This window comes from Fukomys damarensis, unplaced genomic scaffold (assembly GCF_012274545.1).
Source record: "Fukomys damarensis isolate Sample0158 unplaced genomic scaffold, DMR_v1.0_HiC HiC_scaffold_39, whole genome shotgun sequence".
NCBI lineage: Eukaryota > Metazoa > Chordata > Mammalia > Rodentia > Bathyergidae > Fukomys > Fukomys damarensis.
The window spans coordinates 106,103,651-106,130,463 of NW_022900951.1; the positions used below are offsets into that span (position 1 = coordinate 106,103,651).

Genomic DNA, 26,813 nt, shown 5'->3' on the forward strand with positions numbered 1-26,813 from the left:
CAGGAAAGCAGGGTATCCCAGAGGTACAGCTCTTGCCTAGCACGCTTGAGGCCTTGGGTCCAATCTCTAGCACCACAAAAAAACAAAAAGTATTTTAAAGTTATGGAAATGATGCCATCGACAGAGCCCATTCATTCTTGGGTGAAATTCTGTTATGTAGGAAGAAGAGCATGGAGCTGCAATTACAACAGGCACGCAATCAAAAGGGATTTTTCTTAAGATGGGAGGAACCCTGCTTTGTTCACCTCGAGTCACCTGGGCCCGCCGGGCACAAAGCTGGCCACTTTGCAGGCCCTTGACAGGATGTGAGGCGTTGTCGTACACGGATGGGCGCTGGAGTCTCTGCTCTTGCACTAGGCAGAGACAGCGAAGGCTCGGGCTCCGCCCCTGAGTACAGCGCCTAAGCCCTCGACTCGTGGCGCCCAGAGCGCGGGGAGAGCGGAAGGAAGAACTGTGGGCCGGGGCCGGGTGGGGATACCAAGCTCCGCCCGCCTACCGCTGCCCTCTGCCACCTCCCGGATCCGCCGGCCCCTCCCTAGGCCTCCAGGTCCCACTGGCTTCGCACGGAAAGGAAGTGACGTCTCGAGCCGCAGCCGATTGGCGAAAGCAGAAATTGCTTTGAGGCCGGCAGGGAAACTGCTTTCCTTTTGGCTTCCGCTCTTGACCCACGTGAGCGATGCAGGCTGCCGAGATGAACGCGATCCGAGCTGCGGAGGGGTAAGGAGTAAAAGGGAAGGGGTTTTGGGGCCCCTTTGGGGGCTCAGTTCCCTATCTTTTAGGAAACGGGAGACACCTTTCAAAAAACAGTTGTTCCTCTCTTAAGGCCCTAATTACCATATGTGCAATCCAGCTTCTAAAGCCCTTTCATTTCATCTCATTCGAACCCTCGGCTTCTCAGCTTTTAACTGTATCCCTGTTGGTCTTGATGCTGGCTGTTCCTCCGCAGCTAAGTTAATGTGGTTCCCTTTCCTCGTCACGTGACCCCTCTTCCTCGGCCACAGTTTGCTTTAACTCTCAGCGTTGGTGGTGCCTGTGTTAGACCTACTCATCCTCGACATTTTCGCAGCCCTCTGGTGTTTCATGTGTCCCGCCCCCCACCATTGGGAAACTAAATGTAGTGTGCTACGTGTACTGTGAGGTCGTAGTAGATCTGTTTCTGGGTACCAGTCACCTAGTCAAGCCCTAGTTTGGCAAGCAAGTCCCTAGAAAGTCCCCTATTTCTCCATTCCGAAAAACAAATGATCAAGGTAACACTTTTGAGTGGGCTGCAGCTGTCAAGATGTCTAACATGTGGAGGATGCCTAGAAATATTAATCATTAACTCTCTTGCCTCAGGAGCTAGAAACAGTGTCTTTAGCCACCTTACCTCGATCCCAGAAGTCAATGGGAAATGTAGTGCTAATTGCTAATCTGTTGATTCTTTTCCATGGGTATCGCCAAGAGCTGCTTACTTTGGAAGCAATGTCTGACTTTAAATTGGTCTGAATTTAATGTCGTGACAGATTTCCAAAGGCATTCATATTGCTTGGTTTGTACCTCTGTTGAGGGACAAGACTATCCCTTTTGGGGCAGGGAGTACATGTTTGGGATACATAGTATACTCATTGTGGGGTGTTAATACATACTTTTTTTAGTTTATACATTTAGATGACACATCTTAGTCCTTTTTCTCTCTCCTCTATCTGTAGATTGAGATAGGGCTCTTCTGTGCTGAGAACTAAAGGTACAATGTATTAGAGATTGTTTTATTAGAATAAAAGTTATCTTAAATGTTAATATTTGTGTTACCTTCTTAAAACAGCCTTCTGGCTTTGAGCCAGCAGGAAGAACTAGTGGATTTGCCAAACTGTCCCTTGAGTGCCAGTGAAGATGAGGTGGGTGAAATTTGCCAAGTCTGAATTTCTGTAGAAATTTGATTATCTGTCTGCAATGTACATAGGAATTTTAGATTTACGCCCCCAACAAAACTAAAATTTTTTCTCTTGGTGGGGGGTATGCACACAGACCAGCTATTTTAATAACAAGGAGTTAGGTTTTTGTTTTTGGCTTTTTTTTCCTGGTGGTTGTTATTTTCCCCTTTGGAAAAGCAAGCTACCTTGTATTTGTGGCTATGCCAAGGTTTCTGTGTCAGATCACAATTCTTTATCCTATATAGAAACATGGTCCTTGTAAACCCTTTTCTTTGACAAACAAGTTTGAACAGAGACATAACAACTCTCAAGTTACTAAGGATTTGTTTCCTAAAGTGAGAGAGTTTGGATTTTGAATTTCTTTGAGCTTGTGCTAGAATATTTGCACACAAAACTTTTTAATCAGATTGCCCCGTCCTCCACCCACCAGAAGAAACAGGGCTTACATGGGCCTCAGTGTCCATATTGTATTTCCCTTCCTTCATCATTATAATGTCTTTCTTTTCTGTGTTAAGGGGGACAGCGATGGAGAAAGAAAACATCAAAAGCTTCTGGAATCAATTGGTTCTCTTAATGGAAAGAATAGGTAACATTCCCATCAGCTTGGGCAGATTATAACTAGCTGACTCCATAAGACTTTTCTGCAGTTAACATTTGTTAAGTGCATAATATAACGATCTTAACACCAATACCTAGTGTATTGTAAGCATTATATAATTGTTGTTGACTGTCTTTGTCCTTATTACTATTACTGTGTTAGGCTTTCACACATTAGAATCTTTATTTAATCCACACTTTTAAATCTTTTGAGCTGGGCATGGTGGCACATACCTGTAATCCCAGCACTCAGGAGGCTGAAGCAAAAGGATCATTGCGTGTTCAGAGCCAGCCTGGGCTTCATAGCAAGACCCTATGTCAAAAAAATATATTTTGAAGAAATGATTATCCCCATTAGGAAAGTTAATTGAATTATTCCCAAAGTCACCCAGCTCGTGAGACTCAGATCTAGGATTCAAATCCAGATGTGTCTGAATTCAAATCCAATATGTTTGCCATTATGCTTTCTTTGTATTGCCTTGTGTTTATGACAGGCTGATTCTACATAAAGAAAGGAGGTGAAGGTTAGATTACCAAGTCCCTATTAGGAGCAGATTTATTGATTGCTTTGTGACAAAACCTGAGCCTAGAAGAAAAATGTGTGAAACCAAAGCCTTCTTTGAAGAGAGAAGTATGTGTTTCCCCTCACTTCTATTATATTATTTTGCCTAATTTTAGGTGGAAATTGGCCGAGAGATCTGAGGCTAGTTTGAAGGTATCGGAGTTCAATGTCAGTTCTGAAGGTGAGTTGAACAAAGGAAGATACCTATGCATGGCAGTTTATGGGTTCCAAAATCATAGTGTTCAACTCAGCCCCTAGAAACTGCTTTTAATGTGGTTACTGTTGTCATACTATACATGTTCACCTGTGAGAGTGGGTTCAGAAGAGTGGTTAGATACCCTTGAGTTTCTTCCATTTTTTAGAAGAAAGCTTAAGAAGCCAAACTCAAAATCTCTTATGGAGATTGATGAGATTAATTCTAGGATAAGGGAACACAAATGCAGGCAGTGCCCTGAGCCAGGTGTGGTAATGTGCACCTGTAATCCCAGCACTCTGGGAGGCTGAGGCAGGGGGATCACAAGTTCAAGCCCAGTGTGGATAATTTGGAATTCAGTGAGACCTTGTTTCAGAATAAAATTTTTTAAAGGGCTGGGGGGTATAACTCAGTAAGACAGCCTTGGGTTTAACCCCCAGTAGTGGGTAGGGGGAATCGGCTGTCTCTTACTTAATCATACTATATATTTGTGTGGCTCTTTAATGACAAGTTTCTTTTCTTTTATGCAGTCCTGGGGATTAAACCCAGATGAACCACTGACCTATGTCTCTAGCTTTTTTGTTTCTTCTTGAAGACAGGGTCTTGCCAGTTCCCTAGGTTAGGTTCAAACTTGTGACCTTGTTGCCTTGGCCTCTGGAGTAACTGGGATTACAGGAGCATGTCCCACTATGCCCAGCACAATTTCATTGTATTTCAGTTCTTAATAATACCAAGTTAGGACAGTCAAATATTCTCATTAGCTGGAGCTCAGAAAAGTAGGTTACATATTCAAGGGCTTCACCTAGAGCAGTGTTGGAAAACCTATGGCATGTGTGCCACAGTGGACTGATTAAGTTTTGGAGGTGTTTGTTTTTTTCATGTTTGTTTGTTTTTTTGGTTTTTTGAGACAGGGTCTCACTAGGTAGTTGAGACTGATCTGGAACTTACTATGTAGCCCAGGCTGGTCTCGAACTCACAGCAATCCTTCTGCCTCAGCCTTCCTAGTGCTGGGATTACAGGTGTGCACCACCACGCCTGGCTTTTGGGGTGTTTTTGTTGGTTTGGTTTTCTGAAACAGGGTCTCGAGTCTATGTAGTTCAGACTGGCCTCTAGTTTGTAGCGATCTTCTTGCTTCTACCTCCAGAGTGCTAGGATTACAGACAGACATGCATCACAACGCTCAGTTTAAGGATTAAGATTTTGTCGCCTTGAACCTTGGCAGTACACAAAACTTTTGTGATGTCTAAGATTTTTTTCACATATCCTCCCCACGCTGGTTGAGAGGATAAAGGGGAAATATCATCCTTGTTGAAAATATATGATCTAAGGCCAGGGATTTAGCTCAGTGGCACTGCACGTGCCTTGCAAGCTGAAGGTCCCGAGTTCGATCCCCAGTACCAAAAAAAAGCAAAAAAACCGAAAACAAACAAATGAAAACATGATCCTAATAAATAGCAAGGTTGAAATTTTAACCTCTTACCAAAACTAGATGTCAGGTTTATCACTGTGGTCACAATTTAGGTAGCTTGAATGAGATTTGTGTTTGTAGTAACCTCCCAGAGCAGGCAACCATGCATTCATTCCAAGCTGACTCATTCAGCAGATACTGTGTTTCTATGATGTATAGATGTCAAGGCTACAGTGAAGAGTAAGACATAGTCACGTGGGCCTCACGTGGGGGGGTAGGGGGTATGAGAATTAAACAGGATGGTACAATCGGAACTATGTGGCTACTTTATATTGGTTGGTCACGAAAGGTCCCTGAAGAGGCAAAATTGAAACTGAGATCTGAATGACAAATGACACAAAGATGAGAGAACCCAGTGTAGGCAAGGGAACAGCTGTGTAAGGCTTTCAGGAAGGAACACAGCATGTTGGAACACTAGGAAAAAGGCTGGTGTGACTAGAACATAACAGCAATGACATGAGGTTGGAGAGGCAGACTGGGACTCAATCTCATATCTTGTCATTTAGGTTGATGACAACCTATACTGGGGGCCATTTTCAGCAGGACTGTGACATGCTGTAATACACATTTTTAAAAGATCACTTTGGCTATTATGCAGAGAATGAATTGTAATAGGGCAAAAGTGGAAGCAGAAAGACCAGGGGTAAAGCAAGAGACTATAGTTGGAGTAAATATTTTCCTCTTCTCTTCCATCCCCCAGCACATTTGGGGATGCTGGAGAGTGATGATGTCAGGATTGCTAGGAATGGGGTTGAAGTAAGAGAATTATCCCTGCTTCTCTGCACATTTGGCAGTCAACAGCATTTTCTACTGAGGCCGCTTCCTACATTATATTGAGATTTTTGCCTCCCTTCTCTGACAAGAAAATTTGGCCTTTCCTCAGGATCAGGAGAAAAGCTAGTCCTTTCAGATCTTCTTGAGCCTGTTAAATCTTCATCTTCGTTGGCTGCTGTGAAAAAGCAACTGAGTAGAGTTAAATCCAAGAAAGCTGTGGAACTGCCCCTTAACAAAGAAGAGGTTGAAAGGGTAAGTGACTGAGAATTGAGTTGTTAAGGTAAGGAAGTGAACAGACGAGGCAAAACAGGGTGATACAGGCCGAGAGGAAAGTCCTGGAAAATGAGAGGAGGGAGGATTATGATTTCTTTCCCAAGGACAAGATTAAAAATAAGCTCAGGAGGTGTGGGAGCAGAATGGGAGCCAGGGTGCAGGAACCTGGTGACTTCCTGGGCCCCATGGCCATAAGTACAGCAAGGAGCAGCGTCAGACGCTGGAAGCGCATTTCAGGGTGGACAGGTACCCCTCTCCTAAGGCCCAAGAGAAGTCACGCCCAGGCAGGCTGGGCTCCAACTCATGATCCTTTTGCCCCAGCCTCCCTCAGTGCTGAGATTACAGTTATGTGCCACCTTGCCCACTTCTTTTGAGTATTATTTTAATATAAAGTCTTGCCAAAATGCCTACACTGCTCAAGTGTGCAATCCTTTTTGTTATTGTTGTTGTTGTTTGTTTGTTTGTTTGGGGGATTTTTGAGAAAGTCTCACTTTTTGTAGGTCAGGCTGCCCTCGAATTTGCAGTGATCCTCCTGCCTCAACTTTCTGAGTACTGAGATCACGGGCATGCGCCACCATGCCCAGAAATGTGTGATCCTTCTGCCTGGTTTCCCAGAGTTGCTGGGATCATCAGCCTATGTCACCATGACTGCCTCTTATTCATTTTGAAACAGGGCCTCACTAAATTGCCCAGGCTGTCCTTGAATTTGAAATTCTCTTGTCCTGCCTCAGCTTCCCAAGTAGCTAGGATTACATGCCTGTGCCACCTCCATTCAGTTTTCCTTATTTTTGCTGCTTTTTTTTGAGACAAGGTCTCACTAGATAGTTCAAGCTGGCCTTGAACTCACTGTGTTGCTCTGGCTCCAACTGGAGTGATCCTCCTGTCTCAGCCTCAGAGTGCCAGGATTATAGGCATATGCCACCACTCTCAGTTAATGCTTTTGTTTTTTCCCCTTATTTAAGAATCTTCCTCACACGGCCACAAGGGTATTCTGCAATCTGTATCTTCTGCCTGTCACAAGAATGCTGCCCTATAGAATAGGCCGTGTACCGTGTAGGGTAGGGATTCTCCCTCCACGGGTTTCCAGCAAGACCCCATAATTACTTTGTCATAAATGAAAGCTTAAAAAAAAAAGCTAGAAACAGCCAGGCATAATGGCACATTCCTATAATCCCAGCACCTTGGCAGGTAAGGCAAGAGGATCATAAGTTCAAGTGTAGCCTGGACAGTTTAGCAATTTAGCAAGACCCTGTCTCAAAATAAAAATAAATTTAAAAGGGCTGGGAATGTAGCTCAGTGTGAGGGCCTCCTGGGTTCAATCCCCAGTCTACCACTGAAAATGACAGTAATGGTAATAAAATAAAAATCAGGGCAAGGGCGGGGGATTTGGCTCAATGGCACTGTGCCTGCCTTGCAAATACAAGGTCCTAAGTTTGATCCCTGGTACCAAAAAAAGGGGGAGCGGGCAGTTAAGAGTCAAGAAGTAAGCAAAAGTTAAACTAGCATCATGATGCTTTCTTGGGCTAAGAAACACTGCCTCCTGACCTGATCTCATGTTAGTCTTTTGAGTTTAATGCATAATCTCGTGACTCTTTGCTTTTTTTTTATACTGTACTTTGCCTGCTCCAGATCCACAGAGAAATAGCTTTCAATAAAACCTCACAAACCCTCTCCAAATGGGACCCTATTGTTCTGAAGAACCGGCAAGCAGAGCAGCTGGTGTTTCCCCTGGAGAAGAAGCAGTCAGATTTTGTTCCCATTGAACACGTGTTCAGTAGCTGGAAGGTGAGTATGACAAAATAAAACCGAACCTTGAAAGGTGAGATCGTACAATTTGGAGACGTCAGACCCTGAAACTGATTTGAATAAACATGTTAAGCCTAAGTAACAGTTTTAAGACATTTTACCTTAGTGATAAGAAAGGGAGAGAGTTACTGGGTGCCATGATACACACCTATAATCCCAGCTTGTCAGGAGGTGAAGGCAGGAGTACTGCAAGTTCAAGCCAAGCCTGGGCAATTTAGTGAGGCCCTGTCTCAAATTGGGGTGAGGGTGGGGTTGTGAGGCAAGGATGCAGCTCAGTGGTAGAGTCCTTACCTAATGCCATACACAAGGCCCTGGGTTCAATCCTCAGTACTATGGAAAAAGAAAAGGAGAAAGAAAGGTAGTGTCTTCCTTGTCTGTCATGCAGAAGATTTTTTTGTTTTGGGGGGCGTTTTTTGGTACCGGGGATCTAACTCGGGTCCTTGCGCTTGCAAGGCAGGTGGCGGAACCCCTGAGCTAAATCCCTGGCCCTGTCATGCAAATGTTAATCCAATAGCTCTCTATTTTTCGTTCAGTTACAGTATACAGTACTTGGCTATTTCTAAGTTTTTGTGTTAGCATCTGACTGCCAAGATAGAGGGAACATACTAATGTTTTCTTTCTTATCCCTTTGTTCTGTTGTGCTGAGTGCTAGAACCGAGGGCTTCAAGCATGCTAGGCAAGCACTCTACCACTGAGCTATATCCCCAGCCTGCTTATTCACTATTTTTTTTTAAAAGCACTTAAAACCACTTTCCAAACCTAGGAAAATCAGGAGTTTAGCATCATTAGCAGTGCCTTGGTGAAGATATAGCCTGTGAACAAGTGCTTTAAAGTTGTTGGTGCTTTGTAGTCCTAATGAGATGCTCTGTTTTAAAGAAAAATAGTCAAAAACAGCAGCGCCCAGTTGGGTGTGGTGGCACACGCCTGTAATCCCAGCATTTTGGGAGGCTGAGGCAGGAGGATCGCTGTGAGTTTGAGACCAGCCTGGGCTACATAGTGAGTTCCAGGTCAGTCTCAACTACATAGTGAGACCTTGTCTCAAACCCCCCCACAAAAAACTCTAAAAACAGCAGCGCCCAGTTGGGTGTGGTGGCACACGCCTGTAATCCCAGCATTTTGGGAGGCTGAGGCAGGAGGATCGCTGTGAGTTTGAGACCAGCCTGGGCTACATAGTGAGTTCCAGGTCAGTCTCAACTACATAGTGAGACCTTGTCTCAAACCCCCCCACAAAAAACTCTAAAAACAGCAGCGCCCAGTTGGGTGTGGTGGCACACGCCTGTAATCCCAGCATTTTGGGAGGCTGAGGCAGGAGGATCGCTGTGAGTTTGAGACCAGCCTGGGCTACATAGTGAGTTCCAGGTCAGTCTCAACTACATAGTGAGACCTTGTCTCAAACCCCCCCACAAAAAACTCTAAAAACAGCAGCGCCCAAACCATGTATAGATGCCTCTTTTATGCTTTTCCTCTGTGCTTTCTAAAAACCCAGGGAAGATGATGTCTTCATGTTGGGAAGTTGAGCTAATTAAAGTTAATAAAAGTAAAATTCCTTGCCACAATAGCTAGAAATTAAGTAGTCACTTATTATGGGGATAAGCTGTATTTTCTGATGTTGTTTTTGAAGTCACTACCATTCTCTTTCTAGGATGCATCCTTTTCCACATGAAAAAGAGGTCAGGTATAAAGTGTGGCTGCAGAATGAAGGGAGACTTTAGGAAGAGGTAATGCAATTTGCAGGTTCAAAAATAAAAAGTCTAGAAGAAGATATATAGTGACAACTCCAGCCCACCCACCCCTATGTACTCATTTTTATCCCCAAAGACACCCAGAAGTAACGACTTTGCTAAATTTTTTATTATCGACTTAAGAGCTTTCTTTATATGTGCACGTTTACCTCCTTTTTAAATTGGAACAGTAGTAACTATGGTACTATGCACTGGTCTGCTTCTTGCTTTTCCAAATGACTGTAATCTTGGAGACAGCAGGAAAGTACTGGTGAAAGAGGTTGCACTGAGAATGACACAACCTCTTCAAGATGGAGTGGGGCCCAGACGCCATACTTGGGGTATGTTACACCACGCATTTACTCTGAGATTTATTTTTGAGAAATTTCGCTAGTGTGGCACAGAAGTACAGAACAGACTAGTTCAGGGCGTACATTTTGGCTAGCAATGCCCCAGTCTTCTTACAGGTTAGAGCACAAAGTAGCAAGGACTAGATGCGCTAGCATTTCTGGAGATTGAGAATCTGAAAAGAAAGTCTACGGGTTGCAATTTCCATTCTTTTAGATGGGTGAAAATGTTAATATAACAATATATGATATATAAACCTTAAGTGAAAAAATGATCTCTTGCAGGAAAAAAAGTCTTCACTATACTTTTGACCTGTTCTCTAAAATGTCATTTAACTGTAGCTGAAAAGTGTTAAATGGAATGATGTGTGAGAAAGCATTTGTAAACTGCAAAGTGCTAGAAATGATGTAAGGTAATTTCTTCCACCCTCCCCCTTCCCTCTATTATGAGTCAACATTGACATTTCCCAAAGTGTTCTCTAAATCTTGGCCTCTCAATATGGCCTCAAGGCAGGTAGGGTGTCCATTGCTTCCCCCCATGCACACCAGGGATCGAACTCAGGACCTTGTGCTTTCGAGGCAGGCACAGTGCCACTGAGCTAAATCCCCAGCCCCAAGGGTGTCCATTGCTTAGACAATGCCGCAAGCCCTCCCTGGAGATTGGAGAGTCATGTGGCATACTAGCATTTTAAATGCTGTAAACAGATAATTAAGGCACCTGTAGGACCTAATCTGACCCAGGGTGTACTAAGTTGAATTTTACACTTTTCAGAAATGAGGTAAGTCTCATTACTGAGCTGGTGTCTACCTTCTCACCTTCTTCCCCTGCTGAAGCTTCTCTCAAAGGGAATTAGTGACAGTCCTCCAAATCGGTACATCCCGAGCCCTCTTAATCTTCAACCTGTACAACAACACTGTTGGTACATCACATCCTCAGAAACTCTCCTCCTGGGCCTGGTGGCCCATGCCTGTGATCCATGCTATTCAGGAGGTTAAGGCAGGAAAATCACAATGTTGAGGCCAGACTGAGCAAGACCTTTAGCAAGACCCTGTCTCAGAATTAAATGCATACATACATAAATACACACACACACACACACATATGGGCTGGGGGTGTACCTCAGTGATAGAGTGCTTTTGTGTTCTGTGACGTATTTCTGATGCTTTATATTTATGAGTTTTGGGGCTTTTTATTTTTGCTCTGTAAACTCCATTGCTTGTTTTGTATGTCCAGGACCGCAATTCACTGAATGAGTACAAATGTTAGGTCTCAGCTTCAGTTCCATCTGAGATAGTTTAATATAAATGCTGTAGCTCTGTTTCTGCTTAGAGTACTCCACTTTGTACTGTGTCACTGGCACATAGTTGTTATGTGTATGAGTTTTCTGCTGCTATGACAGATCACCCCAACCCTGGTCCTGTGATACTGGAAGAATCGTTCTCACCAACTTGGCTAAAGTCACACTGCTGCCAGAGCTAGCTTCTTCCTTCGTCATGTGGTTGTTGGTGGAACATGGTTCCTTTTAGTGGTAGAACTGAGCTCTCTGTCACTGACATTGGAGACCATCACCTTCCTAGACCTGTGGTCCTTCCCCTAAGGCCAGCATCGCAGGCCTGCAGTCCCTCCTGCCTCTTCTATCTCCCAGGATGTCTGCCCTGACAAACCTGGAAGACCCTCCACAGGAGGCCACTGTCCTGCTTACCTCACTGTTTCCATGTCATCTGACTTTTCCTCATAAAAAATATAAAACTGATTGAAAGTATAGTGATCCAGATGATGGCACCTCCCTGTTTCTGTCACCTGCCAGCTCACAGCCAGCCTGACTTCACTTATACCTGCTCTTTCCTCACGTATTTTTTAGCAGATATCAGATATTGTGTAAACTTATTCAGGAGATTTTGCTAGAAAGGCCCTTTTTCAAAGGAACCAAAACAAACCATAATGCCATTATCTCACCTAAACACAAGGATAGTTCCTCATTAAATGTATAATCTGTCAGATTTTCCTGGCTGCCTCAGATATCTTTTGATTCGGAGCCCCTTTCTGTGATAATATGCCCTACCCCACAGCGATTCCCTGCTTCCTGCTGTGCTGTCAGGTCCTGTTTGGCACCTTCCAAACGTGGCCAGGTAGGGGCTGCTGTCTAGGGCCCTCTGGGTGGCCAGCCATGGTCAGTGATGATCCTTAACATGGTTAGGGCCTCTCCGGGAGAACTGATGAATGATGTGAGATTGGTCACCTCAGCATCTCACTCTCTGGTAGGAGCAGCCTCTATGACTCTCGCTCAGACCGGGAGGCCACCGTTTTCCCAAGGTGCTGAGCTCCTGAGCTGGTCGCACAGCTAATCTCGATTCTGTTGTCCTGTGTACTGGCTATACTTCAACATTCTATCATTCCAGGCTTTCGGATCCATCCTCTAGGTCAGACAGTACCTCAGTGACAGTAACAGGGAACCAGTAGCAATGTCTAAATGTGTTTGGATGATGCCATCCTTACACCTGTGGAGACTGTCCAGGTGCTGGCCAGAGCAAAGAAGCGGCGGTCGCACAGGGACCACAGGGCCTTTAAGGTAGTGGTGACAGAAACTCACTTCTCAATACCCAGAAAATGTGAAGGCTAGCTACGACAGCCTACAAAGCCCTTGATGCTGATGTCCATGTTCTCACAGATGAGCTCCTTGATGCACCGGGCACCTGCCCCCCATGGTGGCATGGTGCAAGTGGGTCTCTCCTCACTCAGTTTTCTTGTTCACGTTATCTTTGATTTATGAGGCAGAGTCGGGCATCCCCTTCTGCCACACTGTAGAAGTAGAAGTGCTTTGCTGTTGGGTGTACTGGGCTGCATGACAACCACCTGCTGGCACTTGGAGAGGAGTAGCGGGCTTGGGTGCCAGACAGCCCTCCTGCTTTTAGAAACCTGCGTTTCATGGCGTGGTGCTTTCGGGAGCAGCATACCAGCCTAGTGGTTCACTATGTGGACTGAGCTGTTGCATCTGCTTTCCATTGGTTCCTACAGTGAAGGACAGTTTCCACTTGTTTGCTCCCTCATTTCTTTCCCTCTGTTGCATCTGCTTTCCATTGGTTCCTACAGTGAAGGACAGTTTCCACTTGTTTGCTCCCTCATTTCTTTCCCTCTGTTGCATCTGCTTTCCATTGGTTCCTACAGTGAAGGACAGTTTCCACTTGTTTGCTCCCTCATTTCTTTCCCTCTCATTATGGTCCAGCTTTGGGGTCTTGGTTAGAGAATCCTTTTTCCCAGTTTCTTTCTCCACAATGTTGTTGCTGAAAGTAGAACACCCGTCCTTGAGCTTCGTTCTGCTCTTATCACTTGGTCTTCATTTATACTACCATCACTTCATTGTCAATTGTCAGCTCCACCGCGGGAAGTGAGCATTGTGAAGCACTGCATGACAACTGCAGCAGGGTCCTGCATTCAACTCCATTGTGGCTGGGTATCAGGTGTTGGCCATGAAGCCTGCAGCCATGGTTCCAAAACTCAGGCAGGAAAGGATCAGTCTGGGCTGCAGGTGGCAGGGGATTGAGCCTAGCCACAGCATGCCCCAGCTGGCACAAGTAGTCTCTGGCTGTGGTTGGTTGGTTTTTTGAGACAGGGTCTCATCCAGCTAGTCCAGGCAAGCTATGAATTCACTATGTAGCCAGGAGTACTGGGATTATACGCATGCACCACCAAGCATAACATAAACTCCATGACTTGGATTTTTGAGACAGGATCTTGCTATGTGCAGGCTGGCTTTAAACTTACTGTGCAGCCCAGGCTGGTCTCGAACTCACAGGGATCCTCCTGTGAGCCTCAGCCTCCCAAGTGCTGCGCTTACAGGCATGCGCCACCACGCCCAGCTAAACTCCATTACTTTTGACTTTCATTCTGGATTTCTTCTAAGATGTAGTCTCATATTTTATGTGTTCCCTGGGTCTCCCATATGCATTTAAACTTAGCACAGCACAGTCCAAACTAAGTTTCGCCAGCCGGGTGTGGTGGCTCACACCTGTAATCCCAGAACTCGGGAGGCTGAGGCGGGAGGATCGCTGTGACATCGAGACCAGCCTGGGCTACATAGTTCCAGGTCAGTCGCAAACTACATAGTGACCCTGTCTCAAAAAACCAAAGAAAAAAAACAAACTGAGCTTCGTATTGGCTTTCCTCAGACTCGCTAAACCTTTACTACCACCTTCATTTTATAACTCAGATAATTGCTTAACTCTTACCCTAGTCACTTAAGTCGGAAACCTCAGTCATCTGATTCTACTTGTCCCCTTAACTGTCCTCTCCGTAGCCCATACAGTGGGCTAGTCCTACCAACTTTTATCTCTGCTGTGACTACTGGATCCATTTTCATTTTCGCCACCCTAATTGAGACCCTCATCACCTTTCATTTGGAACTTTACCCATATCCTCCACCCAGTCATCAGGATTTTCTTTCTGAAACACAAAACTGATTATCACTCTCCTACTTAAAATCCATCAAAGGCTCCTCAATAAGAGGCATATGAACAAACGCATTTTTCTCTTACATACTCCTTGTTTTCTGATGTCTATTTTGCTTATGCTCATTTCCGTTAGAGTTTTTTTCCCCCTCCTGAAATAATCATACTTCGGCCTCAAAACCTAATTCAAAAAGTCACGTCCTTTTCCCACTCCTAATCAGAATTAATGGTTCCTTCCTCCATGTTTACCACTAGAAAAACATTTAACCTGTTAGATTATTAGTAGCATATGTGTCTCTGTGATCTAAAAGGTTGTGAGCTCTATGAGGACAGGAACTATCTTAATCAATTGTGTATTCCTACCACCCCACACAAGTGCCTGGAATGTAGCTGCAATCGATAAATGTTGGTAAAATGAATTGAATTCAAGAGAGATTACAACATTGTAATATAAATCAACTTGTAGTGTGTGATTGATCACTACTGCAAATACTAAAAATGGAAGAACATGTACCTTTACTATTCAGAATAGGTTTATGGCTAAATCAATGGCATTGTGTAACATGTGATGATGTGTGTTTATATGTTTCTCCAGATACTTGTTAGTTTAATACTGACCATGATGTATATGGCTATCAAAGAAAAACACACACAATATGTGTGTGAGGTTTGAAATTGGCTCTGTTGCCTCGGGCTGTTTTTGTGACTTGTCAGGGCGGACCATGGCACGATTGGTCTTATCTTAGCTATTCTCACAATGTCGGTCAAGCAGCAAATGGTGTCTTTTGCTGATACGTGGATATTTAGTTTACAGTTCATTCTTTTATACATACAGACAGTACCTCTCATGCAAAATGAAGTGGAAACTGAGACATTGGAGCCAAAATTAGAAAAGAGTACTTAAATTTATGTGGGGTTGTTTTGCATATCTAATTCTTATTGGTATATGTTTGTGATGCATAATTTCAATCATCTTGGGTTAAATTTGAACTGTCAGGAAGCAGGCTAGTTACATGATAGTCATATATATACATGTATATACATATATATTTTTGAGGGGGAGGGCATTACTAGGGATCGAACTCAGGACCTTGCACTTGTGAGGCAGGCACGGTGTCACTGAGCTAAATCCCTGGCCCAATCGTCATATTTTTTTAAGGCCGTGTCCTTTTTTGTGTTTAAGAAATAAAACTAAATTTGTAGAATGTGCCTAAGAATACCATGTTTTTCCTTTTGTCGGTAATTAATGATATCAAGAACACATATATAACATGATTTGCAACAGTTGGCTGTGGTTTTAAAAGTTAAGGTTCCCCTCTGAGATCTAGTTCCTTTTTATATCATCAGTGGTAAATAATGCTTCAGATCTGACCTATTCTTCCTTCTAGAAGTTTTCCTTAAAAGAGCTTATATGAATGTGAGGTTCCTAACTCTAAAGTAATAGTGTATGCTTCAAATACACATAGCATTACAAAGATCATTTTGTCTCTGACCATCAAAACTCTTAACAGTCTGGTATATCTGTTTCTGTCGTGCCAGCATTTACCTTAATGGCATCCTGCTTAGATACTTAAGAGAATGGAATTCTGTTTTACATACTATGTTGACATCCTGAACACAGGGTGATCCCCCTCGGTAATATTACAGTAGCCTCAGAATCCCCTTGCTGAAGTTGTCTTCCATCAGAATTTTTTTTAATTAGTCTTAAAAATGTATAGAGAGAAAACTTGTAAGAGCATGGCATAAAACTTGAAATATGTTGTTGCCTCCTTAAGCCAAGAACTCCCCTGGAGCAAGAAGTTTTCAACCTCCTCCATAAAAACAAGCAGCCAGTGACAGACCCTTTATTGACTCCCATGGAAAAAGCCTCTCTCAAAGCCATGAGTCTGGAAGAGGTAAGTGTCCCCGGCCCTTTCACATACCTGGGCTCACTATGCTTCTCCCAACATCTGCCCTCAAGCCCAGGAGGGCACTGTAATCGCTATAAATGCCATTGGTTGCAGGCTAAGATGCGCCGAGCAGAGCTTCAGAGGGCCCGGGCTCTGCAGTCCTACTATGAAGCCAGAGCTCGAAGAGAGAAGAAAATCAAAAGTAAAAAGTAAGGAGGCCCATGGATGGAAATGATATGGCTAATGATGAGTTTTTTAAACATGGCAATTAGGGTCATGTGAAAGTTCCCAAACAGTGCTATGGCACATGTCTATAATCCCAATTACTGCGGAGGCTGAGGTAGGAGGGTTACATGTTTGAGGCCAGCCTGGGCTACATAGCAAGACTCCATCTCTAAAATAAAAAAATTTAAAGAAGAGGTTCCAAGTAAGAAAGACTAGCCTTTTTACCCCCAAGCCAATCTGATAGTTTTGCCTGCTTCAGTAATATCTACTCTTCTGGCTTTTGCTTTCATGCTTGACTTTGCCAAAAAGAGGACCATTTAGTTGCCTCTCTGGAGCTCTTTCTATTCCTCTCCTGGGCTATAGAAACAGGTGGGACTCTGCTCTGCAGCAATCTGTCCCTGGGGCTGGCTGCAGAGACCAGAGTCCAGCCAGTCCCCTCAGATCCCAAAGTGGATCACTGCAGTCAGCTGGCCCCGTGGTAGCTATTCTAGAAATCCAGAGGGAAAACCTTTAGGTAGCATGGGCACTTTGGTGTTTGACATCAGTGCTTCAGCTGAATCTCTTAAGTTCTTCTCTCCTACTCCTCTCTACCCTATAGGTATCACAAAATTGTAAAGAAGGGAAAGGCCAAGAAAGCCCTAAAGGAGTTTGAGCAGCTGCGGAAGGTCAATCCTATTGCTGCAATGGAAGAACTGGAAAAAATTGAAAAGGCCAGAATGATGGTGCGACTGCCCCTTGCCTCCCAACCCTTTGAGTCAGCTTCCCCTGGAAAGTGCTAAAGATCTCACTCTGTCCTTCCTTTCCAGGAACGAATGAGCCTTAAACACCAGAACAGTGGGAAATGGGCCAAGTCAAAGGCAATTATGGCCAAATATGATCTGGAGGTAAGAGGCCATCAGGGTAAAAGAAGAAATGAAATTGGAGGAAAGAAAACAGGAATCTATAAAGGCATCAGAAAAATCACTAAGGCAGAGAAGAAAATGATCAGAAACAAGGTGGAAAAAGAGAGATGAAAGGGAAACAATATTAAAGGCAAGTCCAGTAAAGCAGAGAATAGCTGTTTTAAAATTATGTTTCACATATTGATTTCTTGAGGACAAAGAATTTGTCTTCCATTTTATTCCACGGTTATTGATATAGTGATATATGTGCCATTTCAACATTAGATATCAGTAAAAAAAAAATACTTAACAAGTTAAATGAAGAGGAGGCAGCTTTACTAAATGGAGCAAGGTGGTACAACCCTGTAACCCTAGCACTCTAGGAGACAGAGGCAGGAGGATTACAAGTTTGAGCCTATCCTGGGTAACATAGTAAGATCCTGTCTCAAACAAAAAGGAGAGGAAGGGGCTATGGATATAGGTCAATATGAAGGCCCTGGGTTTGATCTCCAACCTCAAAAAGAAAAAAAGTGGGAAAGGGAAAGGACAGACGGATAGATGGACCAGGAAAGGTATTAACTGTGGTCACTAATGATAGGACTTTCTGGTGGTGTAACTCTTTTCCTCCAGGCTCGCCAAGCTATGCAAGAACAGTTGGCTAAGAACAAAGAACTGACACAGAAACTCCAGGTTGTCTCAGAGAATGAAGAAGACAAAGGTGCAGAAGAGGAAGAACTTCTTGTCCCTGATGTAGTGAATGAAGTACAGATGTGTGCAGATGGACCAAATCCTTGGATGCTCAGGAATTGTAACAGTGATGCAAAAGGTGAAATCCAGGAGGAGCCTGAACAACCACCCAAGCCCATGGTCCAGGAGTTTTCTGAAAGTGAAGATGATGAAAGAACAGGAACAGAGGAAGAAATTCTGTTACAGGAATTTGAGGAAAGACGATCCCTCAGAAAAAGGTCTGAGCTCAACCAGGATGCCGAGCCAGTGGGCAGTCAGGAAACAAAAGGTGAGCTGTGATGCAATAGGACAACTTCATATTGTTAGGGTCGGATAAGAGAAAAGCTAAGTGTCCACCCACACATGCTGCCTAGTGATTAGGATCTGCGGACTTTCAAAAGACAGTGTGCTGGGTCCTTCAAGTGAAATTAGATTCATGGTAACCATTTTTCTTTGTTTTATTTTGCATTTAATAAGCAGTCACCCATGTGATTGTACAGTGTGTTCAGGCAGCATTCTGCTCTGGGGGGGTCAAGTCTTCAGAGAGATAACTATACCGTCTTTGAAATAAGGGCATGGCTTAGCATTCCTGGTACCTATGAATCACAGAAAGACACATCTAATAAGATAGTAAATCTGAAAATTTGTTCACACTTACACATGCAAGTGGCTTTTGAGACATAAAACTTCAGACTTCTAGAGTTTGTCTTGTTTGTAAAGTAGGAGTGGTATCTTTAGCATTTCATGTCGCTAGATTATATGTATTTGTCTATATAGGGTGAGACTTTATAAGAATGAGTAACTCCACAGGCTGCTTGGTAAATTAGAATTGTGGCTTTGTGCACAGACTTTGTGAGTGTTTTCTACCTGTTATTCATTTAGCTATCTGGGCAAATTCTCAGGCTTGATTTGATTTTATAAAGGAACAATACATTTAAATGACAGCAGAAATTTCTTTCTTGTGGTAAATTTTATTTTAAAAGAGCTGTCATTTAGGATGTATTGTAAGGACCTTAAGTGCTCTCAGCTGCAGATTTCTGGGGACTAATAGTTATAAGTAGTCATTTCTGGAAGGAGTTTGGAAAGTAGCACTGCAGGCTGAAATTGTGGGCTGGTCTCTCTATAACCATAGGACAACAGCTGTGTCCTGAGCCCACTCAAAAACTGGTCATCTAGCCAAGCAGAGTAGCACAACACCTGTAGTCTCAGCTACCCAGGAGGCTGACACGAGGATTTCTTGAGCTGAGGAGTTCAAAGGCAGTCTGGGGGAACATAGCAAGATTCCCATCTCTAAAAAGAAGAAGAAAAACTGATCATATAGCTAGATGTATAGAGCTATTGGTTGTAGTATGGACATACGAAAGGCAGATTTGGATTTCCCTGAATCATATGTAATAGAATGCTCCCAAACCTTCTATGAAAGTGTCCTACAATATCAGGAAGTCATGGGTCACCACCTACCAAGATGAGCAAGAGAACTTGATTTTTTTTTTTTTTGAAACTTGATTCTTAGTCCAAAGGCTGGATCTGAGAAGTTGCAGTGACTTCAAGCCAAAGCTAGAGAGCAGGATCTACTTGAGAATGGAGGCAGCTTGAGTCATCACAAAGGGCATTTCGGAAGTACTGTGTGTTTCTGCCGTGTTTCCCTCAAGGCTCTTGAGACGAGAGATGTTTGCTCAGATTTTGCCAGTAGCTGGAAAGTGCGGGCTGTATTCGGTATAGAAAGTAGCTACTTATCTCTTCTTGACTAGGTCACAGCAGGTTATGAAATACTCCTTTAAGATATGAAGATTCTTGTGTCAAGACAAAACTATCCCGGGGAAGGTTTTCATAAGTAGTAAAGTAAACAATGAAATTATACTCGGAGGCTACCTATTAAAATGGCTCCTGCCTCCCCCTTTTTTACTTTTCTTTTCTTCATTTATTCATCAATTTATTTATTTTGGCAGTACTGGGAATTTGAACCCAGGGCCTTTGTACTAAGTTACATCCTCAGTCCTTTTTAATTTTGAGACAGGGCCTTGCTAACTTGTCCAGGCTGGGTTCAAACTTGCAGTCCGCCTGCCTCCCAGAGTGCTGGGATTTCCAGGCATGTGCCATTATGTCTGCCTAAAATACGTACTTTTTAAAAAATTTTGAACATGGGGAGATCTTCCCTTACAGGGCTTACTATAGCTGGGAAATTAAGCCCCTGGCTTGGTTGTACAAGTCACTGGCAAAGCTGGGAACAGAACCCAGGACATCTGCTTCCCATTGTGCGCCTTTTTAACTCCTAAAGTCCATTACCTGCTGCTTGACAGGTAGCACTTCATGAACTCTCCAAGAGATCCATCCTATGGAGTCCTCTCTTCCCTGTTTTTCCATGTTAGAGTGCCTTCTGTGATGCCTGGCCCCCATGAGTGCTCAACAAATGCTCATTGACTGGGGAGCTCCCAGGTTCTTTTGCTGATGACTCTCATTTCTTCTCAGATTCTAGCAGCCAGGAGGTATTAACTGAATTGAAGGCATTGACTCAGAAACTTAACAAAAAAAAACATCAATCCAGGAAGCAAAAAATGAGTTCAGCAGGGACTGTTCTCCAGATCCAGAGAGAGGAATGTGCCCCAGAGGAAGAGGAACCTCTGTTGCTGCAGAGGCCAGAGAGAGCACAGACACTGGAAGATCTAGAAGACCTGGGCCATGAAGAGTTTTCTCAAAATAAGGAGTTCCCCAGACCTGTGTTAAAAGGGGAACAAACAGAGAGAAACCCAAATAACCAGATTGATGCCCCTAAGGGGAAGAAAAAGGAGGAAATGATTGATCTTCAGAATCTCCTAACTACAAAATCTCCTTCCGTGAAGTCATTGGCAATTCCCACAGCAATAGAGGAACTGGTAAGCAGAGCCATGGTGGTGGGTACTGTGGGGGTCAGAGCTGGTATAGAAAATGTCCTTCCTCTGTGTGAAATGAGCTAAGCTTCGTTTTGCTGAAGGCAAATTTCAGTAGTTGTGAGGTCTGGAATACTAAATACTATGAGGCCAGATTGGTCCCACTGACAGTTTAATATATAGGTGTTGCTAAAAACCTCCTCATCCTAAATTCTGAGCTACCCAAACCTCCCAGGAGTGGCTCTAAAACTGCCCTCAGAGGAAGGAGAGATCCACTTAAAGTTCTGACCAAATCATAGGCAGGACAATTTAAGTAAATCATTGGCCTTTTTATTCCACTCAGTAGGATCTTATATGGTCTGGGACTCTCCAATTAGTTAACTGAAACTGCTAAAGGCAAGGCATCCTGGCACCTGCTTTTCAGGGATTTAAGTTGGACAAAGCCCACATTCTGCCTCCGCTCTGAAGTTTCCTTACTGAAAGTTTAAAATTATGTCAAATGATTATGAGTTAGGGATATTTACCCCAAAGAGAAGCAGAGGAGCAGGATTGGCACTGATTGGTTTGTATCGCAAGACTGTCATTGTTTAGCACTTCCCCCTAGGGGGCGCTAAAATGTCACAACCCAAAATTCAAACGTTCATGAATGGCACACTCAAGGTAAGCTGTAGCTTTCCTGTTTCTTCCCAGGAAGATGAAGAGGAGAAACACCAAAAGCAGATAATAAAGGAAGCTTTTGCTGGGGATGATGTCATCAAAGATTTCTTGAAAGAGAAGAAGGAGGCTGTCGAGGCAAGTAAGCCAAAGGATGTGGACCTGACGCTTCCTGGCTGGGGCGAGTGGGGTGGTATAGGCCTGAAGCCCAGCGCCAAGAAGAGACGCCGGTAAGAGCAAAGAAGATAACCTGGCAACAGGCACTATCACCCACCTCTCCTTTTAGTGTCCTCCCTGCCCTTTTGGCTAAGTCCTCAAAACCCAGGTCCTGCAATTTTCCTTTCCAGATTTCTCATTAAAGCCCCTAAAGGCCCTCCAAGAAAAGACAAGAATTTGCCAAATGTGATTATCAATGAGAAGCGCAACATCCATGCAGCAGCTCATCAGGTGAGGTTTAGAAAGCTTGCAAATGCCTGTTCTCTTGCTTGAAAGGAGTATTCTGAGATCTGTGGCCAAGGGGGGATGTGTGATCTTGACCACAATCAAATCTGTTGTTTTCACTGACAGGCTATAAGATGAAAAGTTATAGATACATTTGTGAGGGTTGGGGGTTTAGCTCAGTGTTGCTGCTGCCTATCTGTCAAGTGCAATGTCCCGAGTTCTATCCCCAGCACCAAAGGAAAAAAAGATGCAACTCAGATAAATTTGTGCTACCCTAGGGAAGAAAGTTTAGACTGAAAGGAAAATCTTGGCAAGCATTTTCAACTGATATCTCAGATCATTCTATTACAAATGAGTCTCACCAATTAGTATTTTGTAGGCTTTGGGAGTTGGGGGTGGTACTGGGGATTGAACCTAGGGTCTTCACACTGAGCTACATCCCCAGCCCTTCTTTTTTTTATCTCATTGAGTTTATTGGTACATTTTAGGTATACAGTACAGTTACATTCATTACTAGGATCTTGTATCTTTACATGACAGGTCTTGGTTCTCATTTTTTCCCCATACCCCTGCCCTCCCTTCACCCCCTCCTACCTTCCCTATTTACAAATACTTTATTTCCATTTTTTCATTTTCTCATATTTTTTTCTTTTCCCTTATTTCCTTTCCCTTACCCTTCCCACTTCCCCTATACCTTTAGCCCTTTTCTTCCTATTTCACACTGTCAGTTATACCATTAGAATCTTATGTACAATTATAGTTTTTCACACCAGAGAAACTATTCGGTACTTACACATGTGTGACTTATTTATTTCACTTAAGAGTATGACCTCAATATGCATCCATTTTCCTATGAATGACTCTAATTTCTCATTCTTTATGGCTGAGTAGTATTCCATTTTAATAGAAAAACCATATCTTCTTTATCCAGTCTCCTACTGATGGGCAAATGGGCTGTTTCCAAGTTTTAGCTATTACAAACTGTACTGTTATAAACATGGGTGCACATATATCACTGTGGCATGATTCTTTTAATTCTTTTGGAAAGATACCCAGTCCCCAGCCCTTTCTTAAATTTTGAGACAGGCTCCTCCTAAGTTCCCTGGGCTGGGCTCAAACTTGAGATCTTGCCTTAGCATCCCAGAGTGCTGGAATCACTCTGCACCACCATGCCCACCTTACAGGCATTTTTTTTTTTTTTTTGGTATTTTGAGACAGGGTCTCACTATGTAGTTGAGACTGACCTGGAACTCACTATGTAGCCCAGGCTGGTCTTGAACTCAAAGTAATCCTCCTGCCTCACCCTCTGGAGTGCTGGGATTACAGGTGTGCGCCACCATGCCCAGCTCCTATTGGCATGTATTTTAATCAAGAAAACATTCAAACACACCATAAGGTTTGAGCTAAAAAAAAAAAAAAAAAAAAGGCCGGGGATTTATCTTGGTGGTTCCTGCACCTGGTTCACAAGCACAAGAACCCGAGTTTGATCCCCAGAACCCAAAAAAGGACAACTCAGAACCTGTTTAGGGCAGTAAAAGGATTTTAAGTTATGTCTTATGATAATCTAGGGATATTTATAAGACAAGAAAACTTGAACATGATCATGACCTTCAAGACTATAAAAGGTATCCAGGCATTCTATCACATGCCTTTAATCCCAGCACACTAGGAGGCTAAGACAAGAAAAGATTACAAGTTCAAGCCCAGCCTGGGTAACTCAGCAACTTAATAAGACCCTGCCTCAAAATAAAAAATACAAAAAAGGTCTGGGGATATGGCTCAGTGCAAAGACCCTGGCTTTAATCCCCCATAGCTTAAGAAACAGAACCATTTAATGGTTAAATACACAGTTCAGTAATACTGTATTTGATCTCATTTATGAACCACTCATTGCAGAAATTATAGCTACTATGGTCCGAGTTGAAGATACAGAACTAGAAAATAAGTATTGGGCCGGGGATTTAGCTCAGTGGTTCTGCTGCCTGCTTCACAAGCACAAGGACCCAAGTTCAATCCCTGGTACCAAAAAAAAAAGAAAAAGAAAAAAGAAAATAAGTATTGACCAGGTAGAGACAAGGAGGGAGAGAGTACTTTTGACAGGCCAGGATGCCAGGGGACAGGAAGATCACCAGTCCCTTTCAGAGCTCTTACTTGATTTTTAAATACAGTCACAGCAAGCTGACAAGTGGTATCCCCAAGAATCTCCCTTGATTTTGCTCATCAGTTTAATAAGCAATACACTGCAGGTTCCAATGTGCCATAGAATAAAATGCTTCAAGTGGCAGGGGCAGTCCTGAAACTGAATTTTTTTCCTTGCCCTGCGTGAGATGCATAGATCAAGCATCGACTCAAGTAAGATAATCTCTGGTATAACCTGAAGAGAATCTATTTCCTTCACTACTACCAGGACCACTGAGCTTGAGAGTTCCATTCACTAGCTCAAAAGAGTACCAACTTTTAATGTCCCCATTTTTCTACTTATAGTTTTCCCTCCTTCGACCATTGGGGGAAGTGTTTACAGATTATTTACATGTCTGAAGCTGAAGGTAATGCTGTGGTGGAGCGAAGAAGCACACTAGTCAAGGAAACACCCTTGGGGTCTGTTTTCCCATACCACACCTGTTTTACTTAGGTAAATCACCTCCCCTGTCAGTAAGCCAAATCACTGATCAAGGAGAAGGAAGCAGGGGATGCAGAGCATGAGGAGGGTAGAGATATCAAATCCATAGAAATTTACAAGTATCCCAGCACATCATGCAGCCAGTGTTCTATAGGAGCAGCAGCGTTGGAGTAAAAAGCTAGATGAGAGCCATCTTGGGTGGTCTTTCAATCCCTAAATTGCTGGGTAACCCTTGAAAGGTCCCAATCCAATGTAAGCCCTTCTGCTCTAAAATGTCCTCAAGTAGACTGGGACTCTCCTAAGGTTAGGTGGGAACATCAGATGCCTTGGCCTCTCAGAAGCTTCTGTGGGTGTCACATAGGACTGTGCCTGTGCTGCAGTAAGAGCCTACCGTCCAGGCCTGGTTCACCACCTTGCTCTTCCTTTCCAGGTGCGTGTACTTCCATACCCATTTACTCACCATAAGCAATTTGAAAGGACCATCCAGATCCCTATAGGATCCACGTGGAACACCCAGAGGGCCTTCCAAAAGCTCACCACTCCCAGGGTTGTAACCAAGCCAGGCCATATCATTAAGCCCATAAAAGCAGAGGATGTGGGCTACAGCTCTTCCTCAAAGTTGGACCTCTCTGTCACACAGAGCAATCCAAAACGACCCACTGGACATCGTAAGAAACAGCTGAAGAAAAACACTGTAGATTGACTTGTCACAGGAGTGACACCTTGGTGCCTGGTGCCCTGACTGCTCCTCCTTTGGCTGCTCTGTGCTGCAGGATCACTTCCAAAACCAGCTTAGCACGTTGGGAGTGTAATTAAGCCACATTTTACAAATAAAGGTGTTTTTATCTATTTAACTGGACTGCATTCTGTGTTATCTCCTGCTTGCATAATTTTCTTCGAATCTCTGGATGCAGCAGCTTTGCATTTCTCTCACAGCACTTTTCAGACAAGCCTCATTCCTTACCAAGACATGTCATATATTTTAATGTGTGAATTCAGGTGCAGGATGCAGTTGGATTCTGCCCTAGACCAATCCTCAGGTCAGTATGGTGCTGAAGCAGTGTTCTGCACCCCAGGAGTCTAGCTACTGTCATTTGTGAGAGCTCCCCAGCTCACACAGATGTCTGTCTCAGGTGTTACTTTCACATTCTTTCCTCATAAGAAGACGGACTTTATCATTACTTTTTAGGTACAATGGATACAATTTCAGAATTAAACCTCTATTCGCTCTCTTTTCTAACTCAGAGCCAATTCTACTGATTCAAAGTAGAGTTTGGTTAACTCTGTTTAGAGTGTAGTTAACTGGCTGTATGGTAGTTTTACAGGGGCTTCTTAGCTCCAAAATATTTGCCTTCCTTTGAATGGCAAGGAATATATGGAAAGAGCCTCCTTAACCCCTTAACTGACATGCCTAATGAGGTGTTTGGGGAACTCCTCATTCTAAAACAAATGTCAAACTGCACTGCACTTTCTGCCCTGGGAGTTCACATCCCACCATTTTGGGGCCAAAACAAGACTTTGACTTTCTCACAGGCCTCTGAGAATTTGCTCAGTTATGAACCCTCCCCAGAAAAATGCACATACATACAGCATTTTACATAAAATTTTAGGAGCTTTAGAGACATTTATAATCTCTGGGTCTATCACTCTCAAGGTTTTTTGTTCTTTGTTTGCAATTCCCCTCCCCATATGGCCCTCTTTGTCAAGCATACAACACTCCACATCAGTTCCAAAATGTTTAGATTTTAAAGTTAGCAAGTCCCAATACCTTTATTTTATAGGTGAAAGATAAAGTGATGTATCCATTAATACAACAGTGAATTGATCAGTGAGCAGGAATTAGAGCCCTAGGTTAACTCTGAAGCCAAAAGCCACGCTACAAATTTCTATGAATTTCCCACTGGTTGTTGTGGGTCCCAACCATGCATATCCTGAAGAACTACCTGGGACTGGCTGGCACGGGAAGTAAGTATGTTGAACAGTGTTCAGAACCCAAAGGGCATTTTTAAATTATCCACGGGGTTAAGATTATCCATGATTCAGAATCCACTTGCGGGCTGATACTCAATAGCCAGTGGTGGGGAATGGGGACCCCTGCCCACTCCTGCCTCTGATTAAGACATCTTAACATTTTCTTTAGCTCTAAGCACAAAACTGCCACCTCTGTCCCACCCCAAGTAGAAGTACTCAATCGAGTGTCCCCCAGTAAACTGCTAATATCCTTGTCTACTTTCCCGGAACCCTCCTCAGCTCCATTTGCTCCCCACTATCCAGGAGTGATGCAAGCGACCCCATCCTTCAAAGGAGGGAACAGGCACCTGAACGTGCCATAAATGTTGCCCACTCCCAGCCTTCCAAGCCCCCAAACGGATTCGATTGTTGTTGCGTGGGGCTTCTTTTTTTTTTTTTTTTT

The 26,813-nt window shown here is 43.6% G+C and overlaps 1 protein-coding gene across 1 annotated transcript; it reads left to right on the forward strand.

The window, feature by feature from the left end:
- The first annotated feature begins 300 nt into the window (after positions 1-300).
- Positions 301-25,254, forward strand: Utp14a (UTP14A small subunit processome component). Its single transcript, XM_010608005.3, has 15 exons — positions 301-717; positions 1,802-1,874; positions 2,426-2,496; positions 3,186-3,250; positions 5,614-5,756; positions 7,407-7,562; positions 15,873-15,992; positions 16,101-16,195; positions 16,810-16,933; positions 17,018-17,095; positions 17,723-18,107; positions 20,288-20,691; positions 21,376-21,569; positions 21,687-21,786; positions 24,831-25,254. Exons 1-15 carry the CDS (start codon positions 677-679, stop codon positions 25,101-25,103), a joined length of 2,322 nt encoding a protein of 773 aa, XP_010606307.1. The 5' UTR covers positions 301-676; the 3' UTR covers positions 25,104-25,254.
- Positions 25,255-26,813: the final 1,559 nt, after the last annotated feature.

Coding starts and splice junctions, on each gene's coding strand:
- Utp14a (XM_010608005.3), top strand. CDS start 677: ATGCAGGCTGCCGAGATGAACGCGATCCGAGCTGCGGAGGG. Junction 20,692..21,375: donor CCACAGCAATAGAGGAACTG/GTAAGCAGAGCC, acceptor GTTTCTTCCCAG/GAAGATGAAGAGGAGAAACA. Junction 21,570..21,686: donor AGCGCCAAGAAGAGACGCCG/GTAAGAGCAAAG, acceptor TTTCCTTTCCAG/ATTTCTCATTAAAGCCCCTA.